At 51.4% G+C, this 19,675-nt stretch overlaps 1 protein-coding gene across 5 annotated transcripts in view; it reads left to right on the forward strand.

The window, feature by feature from the left end:
• Positions 1-11,058, forward strand: part of MYO18A (myosin XVIIIA) — a gene marked incomplete at its 3' end in the record, with an annotated part of 181,344 nt that extends 170,286 nt beyond the window's left edge. For 3 of the 5 annotated variants that reach the window (XM_081337724.1, XM_081337726.1, XM_081337725.1), the window contains one exon: positions 1,372-2,692. In XM_081337724.1, the coding sequence (XP_081193850.1) occupies positions 1,372-2,692 (1,321 nt within the window). Of the gene's footprint in view, positions 1-1,371; positions 2,693-9,939 lie in introns of those variants that run through there. The other 2 variants (XM_081337727.1, XM_081337728.1) reach the window with 1 other exon arrangement.
• Positions 11,059-19,675: the final 8,617 nt, after the last annotated feature.

Here is a 19,675-nt window from a genome sequence, read left to right on the forward strand (position 1 = left end):
ATCGATTGCTCCGTGCCGCCAGCGTTTTCAACAAAACAAATTGAAATCGATGGCAGGGGTGTTGTTGTTGTTGTTGTTGTTTTTTGGCTTTTTGTGTGTGTTTATTTCCCCCTTTCTGAAACAAAACCAAACAGAAACTCAACAGCGCTGGCACAGAATAGCGGCTTGATTTCCAGGAGGCCCCTTGCGAAGGCGCGTCTTCCCCAGCTGGATCCCGGCTGCCGGAGCACGTCTCGGGCGCCTGCACCGCCTAGCAACAGCAGCGGCACTTTAGATTTATATACCGCTCAGCCCTCTGCGCGGTTTACAGAGTCAGCATCTTGGCCTTCTCCTCCAGCCTGGGTCCTCCTTTTAGCGACCACGGAAGGACGGAAGGCTGAGTCAACCTTGAGCCGGTCAGGATCCTGGCTGTGGGCAGAGTCTGCCTGCAATGCTGCATTCTAACCACTGTGCCACCACTGCTTCCTTCCTTCCTTCCTTCCTTCCTTCCTTCCTTCCTTCCTTCCTTCCTTCCTTCCTTCCTTCCTTCCTTCCTTAGCAATAACACTTAGATTTCTATACCGCTTCAGACTGCTATACAGCGCTCTCTACCATCCTTGGAAAGACGGAAGGCTGAGTCAACTTTGAGCTTGTCGGGATCGAACTCCTGGCAGTGGGTAGAGTTAGCCTGCAACACTGCATTGTAACAACTGCGCCACTACAGCTTCCTTCCTTCTCCTCATTTCCTTTCTTGTTTTCCTTCCTTCCTTTCTCCCTCCCTCTTTTCCTCCCTCTCTCCTTCCCTCCCCAAGCAGTAGCACGTAGACTTATATACCACTTCATGGTGCTTTACAGCCCTCTCTGAGCGGTTTTACAGAGTCAGCCTATCTGCCCCCAACCATCTGGGTCCTCGTTTTACCAACCTCGGAAGGATGGAAGGCTGAGTCAACCTTGAGCCGGTCAGGATCGAACTTCCTGGCTGTGGGCAGAGCCAGCCTGCAATGCTGCATTCTAACCACTGGGACATCACAGCTTCTTTCCTTCATGTTTTCCTTCATGTTTTCCTTCCTTCCTTCCTTCCTTCCTTCCTTCCTTCCTTCCTTCCTTCCTTCCTTCCTTCCTTCCTTCTCTCCCTCCCTCCCGCTTTACAATGCTTTATGGGCCTCTCTAAGAAGTTTGCAGAGTCAGCCTCTGGGTCCTCATTTTACTGACCTCAGAAGGCTGAGTCAACCTTGCGTCTGTCGGGATCGAACTCCTGGCAATGGGCAGAGTTTGTCTGCAATGCTGCATTCTAACCCCTGCGCCGTGCACAATCTGGTTATCCTCCAGTTAATCCTTTTTCTCTCTTTCCTGCTCTCTTCTCCCACTGTGGTCTCCTCCTGCCTGGGTCAGAACCACCGTGGACGCGACGGGCAAGGAGGCTAAGAACGGGGAGGACAGGCCGGCCTCTGTCATGAGCTCACTGAGCTATCGGAAGCGCACCAACCTCAAGGACTCCATTGGCGGGAAAGGGGACGAGGAGAGCCTCTTCTCTACCCTGAGCGAGCGCCCCGCCTCGCCCGACCGCTCTTTCCGCAAGGCTGCACGGGCCTCGGTGGCGGGCGGCTCAGACGAGAGTAGCTCCCTTGCCTCCTGGAAGAAGCCGCTCGGCGGAGGCCTAGAGGAGCTAAGCAAGAGGGGATCGGTCCTCTCGGAGAACAGCAGCCGCCTCCCCAAGGGCCTGGAGAAGCGCTGGTCCACCTCGGCGGCCGACTTCGATCGGACGTCAGTCCTCTCGGCCACGGTCAGTCAAAGTGCAGCCTCCTGGACTGGCCTTGAAGATGACACCCGCTCGTCCCTCAGCTTGGCCCTCTCCAGCCCTGGAAGCTCGCGGCGCAGCGCTTCTCGCTTGGATGACCTTAGCTCGTCCTACGGCCGCCCGGGCTCACGGATCTCCTTGAGCCGTTCCCAGCTGGACGACACGGCCAGCCTGGCCCCGAGCGACTCTCGCTCCCTCTGCAGCCAACACTCCGTTGCGCGCAGCCTCTCGATGCCTCCTCGGCCTCGGACGTCCACCTCGGATGACTTGCGGTTAGACGAAGTGGACATCCGGCCGGTCGGCCATCGGAGCTACCTCGACCCGGATCTGGAGGCAGCAATCAGCGAGGTGCTCAACTACAAGCCCGTCAAATTCAGGCGCTCCAGCCAGGATCCCGACTCGGAGGAAGAGGACCGCAGGAGTGTCCGCAGTGCCAGGAGCACCACTCTGCTGGAGACCCCCGAGCACCCGGCCAGCAGCCTCCGCCGGTCAGCCTCGGCCTTGGACTTCTACAGGCCTGATCAGCAAATGAAGGGTAGGAGGAGCCGAAAGCGGAGCTCCTCCAGTGACTCCTCCTCGTCCTCCTCCTCCTCCTCTTCCTCTCCCGAGCGGCAGAGGAAGACCTCCAAAAAGCGTGCTAAGAAATCCAAGAAGAAGTCCAAGAAGAAGAAGCAACAGAGGTCCCACACCGGGTTGTCCTCGGAGTCTTCCTCCAGCTCCACCGTCTCCTATCGTAGCGACTCCAGCATCAAGAAGGGCCCGAAGCGCTCTGACGGGGAGAGCGGCGGTGTCCCCAGGGAAGGGGGTCCCGAGGCTGGGAAGTCCACCCAGCAGCTGAAGAAGGAGGAGAAGAAACGGAAAAAGCAAGTGGACAGTCTGATGATGAAGTATCTGTATCGGCCGGAGAGCGACTAAGGCAGGTGGTAGCATGGAGTGTGCCGAGTTTGAGCATGGTGTTCCTGGCTAATCTCTAACCTGGGCAGTGGACGGGTGGGAAGGGAGCTTTGGGGCTAACTTGACCCGTCAGCCTGCCCCAGCTTGATTTTCTAGGAAAGCAAGACGCTCAACTCCATTGGTAGCTAAAAGAATCTTCTTCTTCCTGGCGTTATTCCCGCGCTACGGCAGGGTCCGCTTAAAAGCTCCCTTTTTGCGACTTTCTAATCCCTGAACTCGGGGTAGAGTCACAGCGACTGGATGGAGCTGAGCGTTTACCGGCCCTTCCTGGTGCCACGTGGAGTTGGCAGCAGATATATTTTTTTCTTTGCACCCAAGGAAATAATATCTGCCGCTACCTAGGATTGAACTCTCAACCTTCTGAATGGGAGGTTGCGCATAAAACCTTCACGGTTAACTTGTCCCTTTTTCGTTCCACTCCCCTGCTATCTTATCACCCACTTGTCCAGTCGCATTCGAAGTTGTTTTGGTGACTGTCCCTGCAAAAGCGAGCTAGATCATGAGCTGTTACCTTTCATTGCCCAAGCTCGTGACCTTGGGATGATGTCTCGGGATGGCACGATGCTTACTTCCGGTTTCCCTCTTTCCCCGAGCTCCCTGGTCCTCATAGTTTATGGCAGGCTGGCATCTAACGAAGCAACTCTGGAGAGGTTCCAGCAATTTTCTGCATGGGGCTTGAGTATGGAAGCTTGGAACCTCTTTGTGTTTTGGAGACTGACCTCCAGCATGGGGTGTGTATCTCCAGGAACTAACCCTGTCCTTGTGGGTTGTGACTTTGTCCTCCCGTACCCAATCTGTCTTGTCTGGATTGCAAGGATTGGCCAGTGACAACATCATTGCCTGATTGTGCCCGGTGGTTTGTAGGATGGTGGCAACCGTCGTCATGCAGTGGAGACGATCTCCACGGTCCTTGTTTTTTGGTGGTGTTGGAGGTGAGCTGCTGGTGTGAAGAACAATCTGGCAGTACTTTGGCCTATGGACCCCTTCCAGCCTACAAGGAAGGTTGGCAGCTTCTGAAATTCATCATGGCAGCAGAAGTAGCCTTGGCACCCTCTGCTAGAAACCTCCTGGGAAGAACACAGGTGTCTCCGGCCATAGGACCAGATCCAGAATAAGAGAAGAACCTGAAGAAGCTCTACCTTCTCAGAAGCCTTCAAGAATTGACTGCATTTATTCCGTATGCCAGGGTTTCTCAACCTGGGCCACTTGAAGAGGGGTGGACCAACTCCCAGAATTCCATATTAGCTGGAGGATGCGGGGAGTTGACACCCACCCTTCTTGTAGCATGCTGAGTGGGGAATCCTGGGAGTGGAAGTCCACCCCTCTTAAAGCAGGCTGGCTGGGGGATTCTGGGAGTGGACGTCCTCCCCTCTTAAAGCAGGCTGGCTGGGGGATTCTGGGAGTGGAAGTCCTCCCCTCTTAAAGCAGGCTGGTTGGGGGATTCTGGAAGCCCACCCCTCTTAAAGCAGGCTGGCTGGGGGATTCTGGGAGTGGAAGTCCACCCCTCTTAAAGCAGGCTGGTTGGGGGATTCTGGAAGCCCACCCCTCTTAAAGCAGGCTGGCTGGGGGATTCTGGGAGTGGAAGTCTGCCCCTCTTAAAGCAGGCTGGCTAGAGGATTCTGGGAGTTGAAGTCCACCCCTCTTAAAGCATGCTGGCTGGGGAATTCTGGGAGCGGAAGTCCGTCCCTCTTAAAGCAGGCTGGCTGGGGAATCATGGGAGTGGAGGTCCACCCCTCTTAAAGCAGGCTGGCTGGGGGATTCTGGGAGTTGAAGTCCTCCCCTCTTAAAGCAGGCTGGTTGGGGGATTCTGGGAGTGGAAGCCCACCCCTCTTAAAGCATGCTGGCTGGGGAATTCTGGGAGCGGAAGTCCGTCCCTCTTAAAGCAGGCTGGCTGGGGAATCATGGGAGTGGAGGTCCACCCCTCTTCAAATGGACAAGGTTGAGAAAACTGCCTGAGAAAGTTAATGGGTCTACCTCATTCCTCCCCACATACGCGCCCTCTGAGACGCGGGAGGCTGCGAGTGAGAAAAATCTTTATTATTATTATTATTTTTACAAAGAGTGGGGTAGAGAGAGAGATGCTTCATCTCAACCTCCTTCTCTTCGCTTCTCTGCAACTGTTCTTTGGTTCTGCGTGGCCCCTTCTCCCTGCCTCAGGGAAGGACGCAAGCCCACCCGTCACTTGCTCGGGGTTGGTTAGGACTGCAAAGCAGGACCTCGCCCTGCCTGCCCCAATCTAGGCCGAAATAAACCCGGAGAAGCTCTCCTGGAGGGGAGGGGCCCAGTTTGGTCTGAACTGCCTACATTGGCGGCCTCCTAAGATGTCCCAAGAAGAAGACACGGCCGGCCGTGCAGCTCCAGTAGGCTCTCTCGCTCTGCAAGGGTGGCCTTGAGACACACGCACGCACACACACACACACACACACACACACACACACACACACACACACCAATCCAGGAAAGGAGCTGTGGACTCTCTTCTCCTGGCCCACTTCTCCATCCTTCCCCCCCCCTGCCCCATTTTTTTCATCCAGTGAGCCTCTACCGAAGAGATGCCTGCCAAGCTTGGCAACATCTGGAAAGCCCCAACATTTGGCAGCTGTTCCGTCTTGCGGTGGGTGTCTTTGTTTGCCCACCTCGGAGACATGACAAGGGGAAGGGGAAGCGACGGGGAGGGTCTCTGCAGCAAGTGTTAGCCGAGGGGGGAGGGGGAGGAAACCTGCAGCGGAGGCAAAGGCAATCGTTGCAATGCCCCCCCCCTCGTTCCGCACGCCCACCCAAATTATTTGTGTACTAAATTGTTTCCGACAGCTTTGAACAGCGAGAACTATCTGGAAAGGCAAGGACCTGTGTTTGTGTGCATCTGTTTCTCTCTGTGTGTGTGTGTGTGTGTTTCTGTGTGTGTGTGTTTGCACAGGCTTTCTCCCACCCTCCTCTTTTTTTTTTATTTTTAAAAGCAATTTCTTTTTAAAATGTTCAATTGCCGGTGCAGCCTCCTGCAGCTGAGAGAATGTGTTGTGCTTGAGATTTCTTAATGCACTTAACGCTCCAGCTGATATAACAGAAATGGAGCCGGGAAGAATGGAATTGGGTTTTGGGCAAGTGGGGGTGGGGGGTGGGAGAGAGAGGGGGAAAGAGGGAAGAGAGAGGAGAGGGGGGGGTCTCGAAGCCAGAGTGCACGCCGGGGAGGAGACATACAGAGCTGGAAGAAAGAAAGAAAGAAAGAAAGAAAAAAGATTACAGGTTTGGGGTGGGTAGGTGTACCCCCACCCTTGTCTTGCTTTCTCCACCCACCTCTCTTCTCTCTGCAACACACACACACACACACACACACCATTTTGGTAAATTGCACATGGTGTTGTCTGGTGTTGGAAGGCCCCGGAAGAGCCACGGTGGGGTAGCTCACTGCCCCCCTTTTTACTCCGGCATGGCCTTCCCTGAGTAGCCACCCTCTGTAACAGAATAACAGAGTTGGAAGGGACCTTGGAGGTCATCTAGTCCAACCCCATGCGCAAGCTGGAGACTTTTAGACCATCCTGGTCAAAAGGTTTTGCCCGCTCTTTTCTTGAAAACCTTCAGGGATGGAGCAGCCACAACTTCTGGAGGCCAGGAGTTCCGCTGGTTCATTGTCCTCCCTGTCAGGAAGTTCCTCCTTAGTCCTAAGGTTGCTTCTCTCCTTGAGGAGTTTCCACCCGTTGCTTCTTGTCCTGCCTTCAGGTCTCATTCCTCCTCCTCCTCCTCCTCCTCCTCTCCGGAGTCCCCCTCCCTTCTAGCACTGCTGATGTTCCCAAGTTGGGAACTGAAACATCTGCAAGAAAACAACCAAGCTCAGAGGACATCAAGGACCCCTCCGTCCTCCTCCTCCTCTTCTTCTTCTTCCTCTTCCTCCTCCTCCTCCTCCTTTTTCTTTTTCTTCTTCCTCCTCCTCCTCCTCTTCTTCCTCCTCCTCTTCTTCCTCTTCCTCCTCCTCCTCCTCTTCTTCTTCTTGTTCTTCTCCTCCTCTCCTCCTCCTCCTCCTCCTCTTCTTCTTCTTCCTCTTCTCTTCCTCTTCCTCCTCCTCCTCCTTTTTCTTTTTCTTCCTCCTCCTCCTCCTCTTCTTCTTCTTCCTCCTCTTCTTCCTCTTCCTCTTCCTCCTCTTCTTCTTCTTGTTCTCCTCCTCCTCTCCTCCTCCTCTTCTTCTTCTTCTTCCTCCTCCTCCTCCTTCTTTCTCCTCCTCTTCTTCCTCTTCCTCCTCCTCCTCCTTCTTCCTCCTCTTCTTCCTCTTCCTCCTCCTCCTCCTCCTCCTCCTCTTCTTCTTCTTCTTCTCCTCCTCCTCCTCCTCCTCCTCCTCCTCCTCTTCTTCTCCTCCTCCTCCTTCCTCCTCCTCCTCCTCCTCCTCCTCCTCCTCCTCCCTTCTAGCACCGCTGATGTTCCCTAGTTGGGTCATGAAACGTCTTGCAAGGAAAACCACCCAGCTCAGAGAGCCCCAGGGACCCCTTCATTTCAACCCTGAGCTACAGCGAAGTAGCCCATGGCGGCCACAGACCGGTCCCTGCTCAGAGGGATTTTGGCCACCCCATGGAGGCAGCCCATGTCAGGGTCACCTCCTCCCCTCCCCGGGGCGTCCCTGGCACCCAAGGGGGCACCTCAACCTGCTGCGTAGGCGTTTCCACCACCTCTTGAAATGGGGGGGGTTGCATCACAGGTCTTCCTCGCTTGACGGATGCCAGCCCCCCTTTCTCGGCTTCTTCTGCTCTTGGATTGACAGCTGAGGCCCTCTCTGCTTCTTTCCAAGTTCACCGCTTCTGACGATCTCCTAAAAAAACCTCTCTTAAAAAGAAGCCTGTTGGGGCTGCGTCCGGCTTTGACTTTGGGGGCCTGGGAGGGGTCCCTCCCTCCGGGTTAGGGTCACCTTCCCCCTGTTGGAGGGACAGTTCGGGGAGCAAGGTGTGCCTAGCCTAACAAAGAGGAGGAGCGGGGTGACATGACGGCAGCCTTCCAGTATTTGAGGGGCTGCCCCAGAGAAGAGGGGGGGGGTTTCCACCTGTTCTCCGAAGCACCTGAGCACAGGACAAGAAGCAGCGGATGGAAACTGACCAAGGAGAGAAGCAACCTGGAACTAAGGAGAAACTTCCTGACAGTGAGCGACCATTAACCAGTGGAACTCCTGGCCACCAGACTTTGTGGATGCTTCATCACTGGAGGTTTTTAAGCAGAGACTGGATAAGCTTTTTGACCAAGATGGTCTGTCTTGGACAGGGGCTTGGACTAGATGACCTCCAAGGTCCCTTCCAGCCCTAGGAGTCTAATTCAAGGAGGGAGGGAGGGAGGAAGGACAGTGGATGCTATCTAATCAAGGAATCAACCTAGAATTAAGGAGAAAATTCCTAACTCTGAGGACAACTAACCAGTGGAACAGCGTGCCAATCAGAAGTTGTGGGTGCTCCATCACTGGAGGTTTTTTAAGCAGAGACTGGATAAGCTTTTTGACCAAGATGGTCTGTCTTGGACAGGGGGGTTGGACTAGAAGACCTCCAAGGTCCCTTCCAGCCCTAGGATTTTAGAGTCTGGCCCTCTCCCCTTTCTAGCAGCAAGTAGGATCCCATCCGAAGCTCCCAGACGTGGCCAGATCGCCCAGGGCCTTGAATCTTTCCCCAGGAAGCTGTTGCACAAAGCTGGAGCCGGCCCCCTCCTCGTATCCATCCGAGGATAGGACACACACCCCCCCCCGCTGGTTCCAGCTCCCCTAATTGCAGCCAGCCATGGAAGCCACTTAACTAATTTGGGGTGACGGGAATGGAGGGCACGTTTCCGGTCCCCCAAATCCTCCCACGGGTAAATTCCTCCAGGTGCCGGGGAGGGAATTTGCAAATTGGGGAGGGAATTTTCAAATCATTCCATGTAATGAACTAATTGAGGTGGGCATTTGGGGGTGATTTTTTTCCTCCCTCCCTCCCTCCCTCCCTCCCTCTCTCTTTCTCTCCCTCTCTCTCTCTTTCTCTCCCTCTCTCTATTTCACCCCCTTTCTCTCTCCACTCTCTATTTCTCCCCCTCTCTTTTTCTCCCTCTCTCCCTCCCTTTCTCTCTCCCTCTCTCTATTTCTCTCTCTCTTTCACCCCCTCTTTCTCTCTCCCTCTCTCTTTCTCCACTCTCTATTTCTCCCCCTCTTTTTCTCCCTCTCTCCCTCTCTTTCTCTCTCTCTCTCCCTCTCTCTATTTCTCTCTCCTCTCTCTTTCACCCCCTCTTTCTCTCTCCCTCTCTCTTTCTCCCTCTCTCCACTCTCTTTTTCTCCCTCCCTCCCTTTCTCTCTCTCTGTCTCTATTTTTTTTCTCCCTCCCTTTCTCTCTCTCTCCCTCTCTCTATTTCTCTCCCCCTCTCTTTCTCTCCCTCTCTCTCTTTCTCCTCTCTCTTTCTCCCTCTCTCTTCTTCCCTCCCTCTCTCTCTTTCTCTCTCCCTCTCTCTCTTTCTCTCTCTCTCTCCCCCCCTCTCTCTCTCCGTGAGACAGATAGGGGTGAAATTCTCAACAAATGCCTGATTTGCTACAGATTATTTGCTTAGCTCCGATCACTGCAAGGTGGTGGGGAGAGTAAATCAGCACGGAATGCCCTGAAAGGGATCTTGCGGGGGGGGGGGGGCTGGCAGGGGGGCTGTAGGAGAGAGAGAAAATAAGAAAATAAAAATAATAATGCAGAAATGAGTAATGAGGTCTGGGGAACGCAAGCTGCTGGCTTCACCGTTGTTTCCATGGAGGAGACGGTGGGAGCCAGGCGGGCGATTCAGCAGCTGCCACGTTCAAGCAGAGGGGGGGTGGGTGGGGGGGCTGGCCTTTTCCCAAGCCCTCCATTGCAGTCCTCGACTTACGGCCACGTCTGAGCCCCAGAATTGCTAAGCCAGACGGTTGTTAACGGTCGGTCCAGAACAGTTGGCCAGCGGAACGGCCTGCCTCCAGACATGGGGAATGCTCCCAACGCTGGAGGGGATGATGGGCTTGCAACTTCCAAGCACCCCCGACCCCCATCCCGCCCATACACACACACCCACACACACACACACCTACCCTCCTGGACAAGAACGCCAGTGGGGTAAAACGGTGTCCCTGATTGTGTCCCAGTGGGTTTCCGTGACCCCCACCCACCCAATTTCCACCAGCCGGATAGCTGATGGCCGGCAAATGACGTTCATAATCAATAAGTGGATGGTAATGAATGTTTTATTTCCTCCCTCGGCAGCCCCTGCGCCCCCTGGAGACTCTTCACCTGCGAGCGATCGGACGAGGAGCGCTACTTCTCCGACGGCCCCCACCGACCCCCCCATTTCCCGGAGTTACCTGAGTGACAGCGACTCGGAGAGCAAGCCACTGGACAGCACAGCCTAGACCCCGGGGGGGGGGAGGCGGCGGCTGGCGGGCCCCGGGCCCTTTCCCCCGGGCCCCTCCTTGCTCTGCGGTGGGTGCAGCCCGGCAAGGTGCCCACCCCCCGGTTGGCTGCTAAGGGGGGGAGGGGGTCCCTCCGCCTCCAGCCAGCAGACTCTGCTGTCGCCCGTTGGGGCAATGGAGCACCCGGGGCCGGCAGGGGGCAGGCTTGCGCCCCCTCCCCCACTTTGCGGACCTGTGTGTGCCCGATGGGCTTTGTGCTCCCGCCCAGCTCACCTCCGATGCCCTCCCCCCCTCTGGCAGGACTGCTCCGTCTGTGTGTGTGTGTGTGTGTGTGTGTGGTGTGTGGGGGGCTCCTTGCCGGTCCTTTGTCTCGCCCCTCGAGAGCCCCAATGGAAAGCCATCCCCCCCTCCTAAGCCCCCTCCCCCGGCAGGGATTTTAATTAAGGTTGAACCAGAAAGGGGTCTCTCTGCACCCACACACCCAGCCTGTCTCACCCCCCCTCCTCCCTCCCTCCCTTCGTTCTCTTCCTTCCTTCCTCCCTTCCTTCCTTCCTCTCATTTCCATCTTCCTTTTTTCTCTCCTTCCTTCCCTCCTTCCTTCCTTCCTCTCATTTCCATCTTCCTTTCATTTCCTTCTTCCTTCCTTCTCTCCTTCCTTCCTTCCTCTCATTTCCATCTTCCTTCCTTCCTTCTCATTCCTTTCCTTTCCTTTCCTTTCCTTTCCCTTCCTTCCCTTCGTTCCTTTCCTTTCCTTTCCTTTCCTTTCCTTTCCTTTCCTTTCCTTTCCTTTCCTTTCCTTTCCTTTCCTTTCCTTTCCTTTCCTTTCTCTTCTTCCTTCCACTTCTCCTGTGTCTGGGTTGGATTGCTACTTCTTTTGCACTACTTCGATTGTGCGTTTTATTTTATTTCCCTCCCTCCCCCACCCCCCCCAACCTGTCGACTTTAAATAAGAAAATAAATGTCATTTACGGCTGGCGAAGACCTCGGTTATTTTTTTTATCTGCTTTCTTTTGGAACAAAATTCAGACAAGCTCGGCAACTGGCACGGACTTGTGACGGTTGCAGCATCCCGGTGTGTGTGTGTGTGTGTGTGTGTGTGTGTGTGTGTGTGTGTGTGTGTGTCACGTGATCCCCTTTTGCGACCGGCAAGCAAAGCCAATGGGGGAAGCCGGGTTCCCTTCACGACGGTGTCACTTGCTTAACAACCGCAGCGCTTCGCTGAACAACCGAGGCAAAAAATGTTGTAAAATGGGGCAAAACTCATTTAAATGTCTCACTTAGCGACATAAATTCTAGGCTCGGTTGTGGGGTTGGACTAGAAGACCTCCAGGGTCCCTTCCAGCCCTAGGATTCTATGATTCTGGAAGGAAGGAAGGATTACCTCCTTAAGCTGCTCTTCAAGGTTTATTTCTGGAAAATCAATTGGGGGAAACGTAAATGAAGATTGAAGATCAAGGGGAACACAGCTTAACCTGGATGTTTTCAAGAAGAGGTGATAGACCAGCGTTTGTCCAAGATGGGACGAGGGTTTCTGCCTTGGCGTGGGGTTGGGCAAGATGACCTCCACGGCCCCTTCCAGGCCTGATAATCCTGTGATTTTACTCGGTTGCCTAGTAGTTGCCTTGGTGGAGCAGTGGGCTAATGCCTCCTTAAGTAACACCAGCTGCCTGCAATTAGTGCAGGTTCGAGTCCCACCAGGCTCAAGGTTGACTCAGCCTTCCATCCTTCCGAGGTAGGTAAAAGGAGGACCCAGATTGTTGGGGGCAATTAAGCTGACTTTGTAATAATGCCGCTTGGGGGTGTGTGTGAAAGCCCTAATAAGCAGGCATATGCATAGAATGAAGGCTACTGCTAAGCTTGTAAGCCGCCCTGAGTCTTCGGAGAAGGGCGGGATATAAATGGAATTAAAAAAAAAAAATAGAATTCTGGGAGTTGAAGTCCACAAGTCTTTAAAGCTGGCTATGGGATTCTGGGAGTTGAAGTCCAGGAGTCATAAAAGCCAAGTGGTATAGGCTATACCCATGGTATAGGCTCTCCTGCTTGAGCGGGGGTGGGGTGGACTAGAAGACCTCCAGGTCCCTTCCATCTCTGTTCTTCTCTTAAACTGGAGAGCGGAAAAAAGGCTGATCCCTGTAAGCAGAATCTGTGGCTTTGCATAGGAAAAAAGGGGTTGGGGGGGGTTGGCTGTTGCATAGCAGAAAGCTGCAGGGAATCGGCTCTCGCTGGCAGCCAAGAGGGGTTATTAAGATGATTATTTATTCAACTGCTCCACCAATCTGTTTGGTTAACACCAGCCTCCCCTAAAAACACCCCCTTAACCACTGGGAACCGAGAAAGAGACCGGGCATCGGATCCCTTTTTGGATCTTCACGCCTCCCCCCCCCCCATCTTTCCCTTGGCGGCTCTCTCTCTCTCACACACACACACACACACATACACGTATTTCCCAGTTCAGCTTCAGAATCTCAGCTAAAAGCCCTCTTCTCTGCCAAATGCAAGCTAAACATTCAAATCCCTTTTTTTTTCAAGGAAATGAGTTTGAGCTGCGATGATCACAGTGCAAAAAAAATGAGAGGGGAAAAAAGGCATCAAGGGGCATTAATTCCAGCATTTGCAAATAATTATTATTCTGGGGGGGGGGAAACCCCAGGAGCGAAGGCCTCCTAGACCTCCATAAGCCTTAAATTTGTTTTTTCCCCCCTGCTAATAAAAAGTGAGCTGGCACCCTTTTTTTTGGGGGGGGGGTGTTGGTGAGAACAGGCCAACAAGTGGGGGTCCTCTGCACATGGAGTTAGGGGAACATGGAAGCTGGTGCCCAGCTGGGTGGGCTAGGAACAAGTTATAGTCCTAGTCCTCGGGTTACGACCGTAATGGAGGCTGCCCAGAGCAGTTGTAAGTTGGAACGGTTGTAAAACAACTTTTAAGACCTGTGGACGACAACTCCCAGAATTCCCCAGCCAGCCATGTCCACAGGTTTTAAAGCTGGCTGGGGGGATTCTGGGAGTGGAAGTCCACAAATCTTAAAGCTCTCAGGGGAATTCTGGGAGTTGGAAGTTCATAAGTCTTACGCTGGCTGGGGAATTCTGGGAGTTGAAGTCCATAAGGCTTAAACCTGGCTGGGGAATTCTGGAAGTCCACAACTCTTAAAGATGCCACGGTTGGACACTCCTGGGTTATGGGGCCGGCATGATACTACAATGTTTTTTGCAGTGGTCCTTAAGCGAATCTAATGGCCATAAGTTTGAATACTGCAGTTGTTAAGCCGTAACAACTATGGTCTGCTAGGATGGGATTCGGTGCGGGTTTCCGACAAACACAAAATGCAACCCCCTGACCGTGAGACCCTGCCGATGGCTGTCAACATGGCCCTAAGTGTGTCCGTGTGTCGCAATCTGACTCAGTTTTTATGCTGTTTTTTGCAGTGGCTGTTAAGCAGATGCAGTGGTCGTAAGTGTGAACACCTTGGTTGTTAAGTCAGCACCACAGTTGCAATCCATTGTTACGGCCCAGTTTTGCTGAAAACCAGAAATAAGCGCTGTTTTGGGGGCAAAACCGTTGTAAGACACAAGTTATGTGGCCCTGGTGCTGAAGGCCCGAAGTGCGATTGTGTGACCACAACATCTGTGTGTTTATGTGTGTGTGTGTGTGTGTGTGTGTGTGTGTGTGTGTGAGAGAGAGAGAGAGAGAGAGAGAGAGAGAGTCTATTGGAACATCAAATCCAGGTTATAAATCCCTTTTTACAAGTAGGTGGTCACTCCAAACCGTCGCTAAGCAATTAGTCGTAAGACGAGGACTGCCTGCAGCCTCCCAAAGGCTTGCTCCCCAGGGCCACAGGATCTCCAGTGATCTCCCCGCTTCTCTGATCTTCTCTCCCCCACCCCCAAGCAGAGGCAGGGAGGGTTGCTGTGGGACGTAGCCAATCCAGACCACAAATCCTGGCTTGTGTGGAACAGATGGGCCAGGCTTGAGCGCTCTGCTGCCTGGGAGAGGGGGGGGGCAATTGCGCCAGGTGTAAATAACAGCTTTGTGGAGATGAAGCCGATGGAGATGCCTCCTGGATTTTAAAGGCTCTTCTGGCACCAGAGAGGCTGGGGGAGGCAGGTGCTGGTTGGGGAGGGGTCCTCTGCTTGAGCTGCGGACCCCTGCCCTGGCCAGTTGGCTTGTGGAAGCAGCCAGGTCAGAAGAACTGAGGTGGACGGGACCTTGGAGGTCTTCTAGTCCAACCCCCTGCTCAAGTAGGAGACCCTATACCCTATACCAGGGGTCTTCAAGCCTGCATTGGCAGTTTGGGGTGTCCAGGGCTTTAAGACAGGGGTCTTCCAATGTGGCCCTTTTATGGCTTCTGGACTTCAACTCCCAGAATTCCTCAGCCAGGGAGTTGAAGTCCACCAGTCCTAAAAGGGCCAAGTTGGAAGACCCCTGCCCTAGACCATCTCAGAGAAGCGACTGTCCAGTCTCTTCATAAAAAACCTCCAGTGAGGTCATCTAGCTGGGCCCTGAAACATCTCCCAGAAAACCGCCAAGCTCAGAGAGGCTCCGAGGACTCCTCCTTTCAGCCCTGGGCTACAATCCCCCTTTGCGGGAATTGTAGCTGTGCAGCCCCCCCCACCCCCTCCCCGCTTCTCCAGCCAGTACCAGATCCGGCTGGCAGAGGTGGGTTCCTGACGCCCCCCCTCCCTCTTCTGGCTCCGGCCGCTGTTGGCAGCCTGGACCAGACAGAAATGCTTTTAAGAGGATTTTAACATGCGGGCGGGCAGAAAAGCCCCCCCCCCCGTTCCCCCCCTCCGGGATTGGAATCAGGCGCAGTCGGTCTGGCGAAAAACTCAGACCACGGCAAAGAGGCCACCGCACTTTTAGGACGCTCCCAGGGCTCCACGTAGCCCAGATGGGCCGGGCTGGGGAGGGGGAGGCAGAATGCAGACTAAAATGCAGAATGAGAGAGTCGGGAGGGACCTTGGAGGTCATCTAGTCCGACCCTCTGCTGGAGCAGGAGAGCCTACACCACCTTGGAACTTTATGACTCATGGACTTCAACTCCCATAATTCCTCAGATGGACTACAGAAATGAATACAGAATAACAGGGTCAGAAGGGACCTTGGAGATCATCTAGCCCAACCCTCTGCTGGAGCAGGAGATCCTACACCAGGGGTGTCCAACCTTGGAACTTTTTGACTTGTGGACTTCAAGTCCCAGAATTCTCCAGATGATATACAGAATAGAAAACGGAATAACAGGGTCAGATGGGATCTTGGAGGTCATCTAGTCCAACCCTCTGCTGGAGCAGGAGGTCCTATACCAGGGGTGTCCAACCTTGAAACCTAAGCCTTGTGGACTTCAGCTCCCAGAATTCCCTGCTGACTTTGCTTCTCAGAAGATCGCAGTGGTGATCATGTGACCTCAGGACGCTGCAACTGTCATAAGTACACGCCAGTTGCCAAGTGCCCGAGTTTGGATCACATGACCCTGGGGATGCTGTGATGGTTGTAAGTGTGAGGATTGGTCACACAAAGTCCCTTTTTTCAGTGCTGTTGCGACATCAAGCAGTCGTTAATTGAACGGCTATAAGTCAAGGACTTCCTGTACAGGTTAGTCCTCAACGTACGACCGCAATGGAGCCCAAAATTTACATTGGCTAAGGGAGAAATTTGTTAAGCGAGTTTTGTCCCATTTTTACAACTATTCCTGCCACTTTCATTAAGCAAATGACTGCCGTTGTTAAGTGAGTCACAGAGTTGTTAAGTGAATCCAGCTTCCCTATTGACTCTGTTTGTTGGAAGGTCACAAAAGGGAATAGAATAGAATAGAATAGAATAGAATAGAATAGAATAGAATAGAATAGAATAGAATAGAATAGAATAGAATAGAATAGAATAGAATAGAATAGAATAGAATAGAATAGAATAGAATAGAATAGAGTTGAGAGGGACCTTGGAGGTCTTCTAGTCCATCCCCCTGCTCAAGCAGGAGAACCTATACCATCCCAGACTGGTGACTTTCTAGCCTCTTCTTAAAAACCTCCAGTGATGGAGCGCCCACGATTTCTGGTGGCAAGCTGTTCCACTGGTTGATTGGGATTTTGCAAGTTGGCCGTGCCTGGCTTCTTGCTAGCCCAGATTAAGCCAGACACAAACACCATGGGTTCCTGGCACCGATGCAGGCACACACACACACACACACACACACACACACACACACCGAGTGTGTTGGGGTTTATTTATTATTTATTTATTATTTAAATTTATATACCGCCCTATTCCCGTAGGACTCAGGGCGGTTTACAGGGAAAATTAAAATACATAGTATACAAAATTAAAATCAATTAAAACTATTAATTAAATTACAGTCCCTGAAGTTAAACTAAAACCCAATTAAATTAAATTAAATTAAAACCCCTCAGTCTGGGCAAAACAGCTCGAAGAACCAGGTTTTCAAGTCCCGGCGAAATGAGCAAAGGGTTGACAACCAAGAACCAATTCTAGCCAGTGCATTATTATTATTATTTTTGACCAAACATTTTATGCAACACCTCAGCCTTGCAAGCCAGCATCTGCATGCGGGATTCCACTTTGTTTTCTTTCGAAAGACATCTGGGGTAAAGCCAGAAAAATCTGTTTATCTGGGCCTTTTTCTTTTTTTTAAATGTTCTATTCTCCTATCTTACATTTTTTAACATCTCCGCCAGTTAACAACGATTTTCCTTTGACTTTGAGAAAAAGCAGCATCTGCTATAAAGACCTTGGTGGCTGGGCTTAATTGGAAAAAATGCAACTTTTGTTGTGTGTTGTTTTTTTTTTGAGGTCAGGATAAATACTTTCTGCCCCAATTAGTTAAGCCAGAAGTCTCTGACTTTCTTTATGGTTTCCTTCCCTTTCAAAAAAAATAAAAATAAAAAATAAATTAAAATTCTTCGGAAGGATCTGACGATTTAGTTTTTGCTGGTGGATTTCCAAATGTCATTAGGGAACGTAATTAAGAGGCAGTTTGCGATTTATAAGCAGGGTTGATTTTAAAATTTTACGTTTATAACGTTAGATGTAATTGGAAGCCAACCAGGGCGGCCAATACATTTTGAATGTAAATAAGTAAATCATAAAAAAATGATGGGGACTTAACGTCCATCGGTTGCTTGTAAAGCGCCGGAAGGCCGGACAAGAAACAACGGATGGAAACTCATCAAGAAGGGAAGCGACCTGGAATTAAGGAGAAATTTCCTGACTGTGAGGACAATTAACCAGTGGGACTCCTTGCCTCCAGAAATTGCGGCTGCTCAAACACTGGAGGTTTTCAAGAAGAGACTGGACAGCCACTTGTCTGAAATGGTATAGGGTCTCCTGCTTGAACAGGGGGCTGGACTAGAAGACCTCCAAGGTCCCTTTTAGCTCTGTTCTGTTCTGTTCTGTTCTATTCCATTCCGTAATTCTATTCTATTCCGTAATTCTATTCTATTCTATTCTATTCCATTTAATTTCTATTCTATTCTATTCTATTCTATTCTATTCTATTCTATTCTATTCTATTCTATTCTATTCTATTCCATTTAATTTCTATTCTATTCTATTCTATTCTATTCTATTCTATTCTATTCTATTCTATTCTATTCTATTCTATTCTATTCTATTCTATTCTATTCTATTCTATTCTATTCCATTTAATTTCTATTCTATTCTATTCTATTCTATTCTATTCTATTCTATTCTATTCTATTCTATTCTATTCTATTCTATTCTATTCTATTCTATTCTATTCCATTCCATTCCATTCCATTCCATTTAATTTCTATTCTATTCTATTCTATTCTATTCTATTCTATTCTATTCTATTCTATTCTATTCTATTCTATTCTATTCTATTCTATTCTATTCTATTCTATTCTATTCTATTCCATTCCATTCCATTCCATTTAATTTCTATTCTATTCTATTCTATTCTATTCTATTCTATTCACGTGATCCCCTTTTGCAACCTTCCCAGCTGGGTTCCGACAAGCAAAGTCGATCGAAAAAGATGGATTTACTTAGTGACTCACATTTATGACGGTTGCCATATCCCCGAGTCACGTGATCCCCTTTTGCAACCTTCCCAGCTGGGTTCCGACAAGCAAAGTCGATCGAAAAAGGTGATTCATTTAGCGACCAAGTAACTCACTTAACAACTGCAGAGATTCACTTAGCAACCATGTCAAGACAAGTCGCACTATGGAGCAAAGCTCGCTTACAAACCGTGTGGCTTAGTGACAGGAATGCCGGCCTCCATTGACGTCATAAGTTGAGAACTACCTGTCTGTCCACCATTGTCTGGTCTTCAAAAAACACACATGGTCCGTTTCACACAGGAGGAGAAGTGCGTTGTTGCCCTCCTTTTGCACCCAGCACCAAGGAGAAGCAGATGCAGGGTGGGGCTGTATGCAAATGAGCAGCCTCCACATTACCATAACTTTGAATAATGAATGAGAACCACTCCAGGGCTCCCATTTCCTGCTCCTCATCTGCATATTTATCAAGGTCTATAAATGATTCAAATGCTGCCCCGTTTATTCAGCTGCCGGACGGATCCCTTCCTGCCTTCGGCCTCGGAACTTGGATATTTTCGGGGATTTTCCCATTTTAATTTTGGGAGGGAGGTTGGGCAACTGACTGTTGGGAGGGAGAGATGGTGAAATGGGACCAGGGGTGATTTGTCCATCGTGCAAAGCCGTCTCTCAACACTTGAGGTCCAGATGTTTCTCCAACCATATCTTAGAACAGTGTTCCTCAACCTTGATGACTTGAAGATGGGTGGACTTCAACTCCCAGAATTCCCCAGCCAGCACAGGGAGCCACCACGGAGAAGGCCCATCTTCCTGGTCCCACCAGATGGACCTCCTTAAGAGAGGGGACCCATAAGATCTTATTTTCAATCTTATCTCCACAGGGATGATGTCCCACAGGGAGGGACCCTCCATGGAGAAAGCTGAGTCCCACCAGATGGACCTCCTCAAGGGTGGGGATCCTAACCTCTTATTTCCAATCTTATCTCCACAGGGATGATGTCCCACAAGGTGGGAGCCACCACAGAAAAGGTCCTTCTTGGCCCCACCACATGGACCTCCTTAAGGACGGGAACCCATAATATCTTATTTCCAATTTTATCTCCACAGGGATGATGTCCCACAAGGTGGGAGCCACCACAGAGAAGGTCCTTTGTCTAGGTCCCAACAAGTGGACCTCCTTAAGGAAGGGGACCCATAAGATCTTATTTCCAATCTTATCTCTGCAGGGATGATGTCCCAGAGGGAGGGAGCCACCACGGAGAAGGTCTTTCCTCTCGGTCCCACCAGATGGACCTGCTGAAGAGCAGGGACCCATAAGACAGCCATTTGTCCAGGATGGTCTCCTGCCTTGGGCCAGGCATTGGACTAGAAGACCTCCCAAGGTCCCTTCCAGCCCTAGGACTCTATGGTTTTGCTAGGTCTCCTAAATGATCTCCTTTAGCTCTGTACATGTTCTTTAGAAGCCTTCCACTCTTACGGGGAACAAACCTTAGGTTGCCCCATCCTTTTGGCCTGGAGGATCAGCGGAGAATCTTCTACTCCGTCAGCTCCTCTGCTCCG

The sequence above is a fragment of the Vipera berus genome (assembly GCF_964194415.1).
Source record: "Vipera berus genome assembly, chromosome: 1".
NCBI classification, from domain to species: Eukaryota; Metazoa; Chordata; class Lepidosauria; order Squamata; family Viperidae; genus Vipera; species Vipera berus.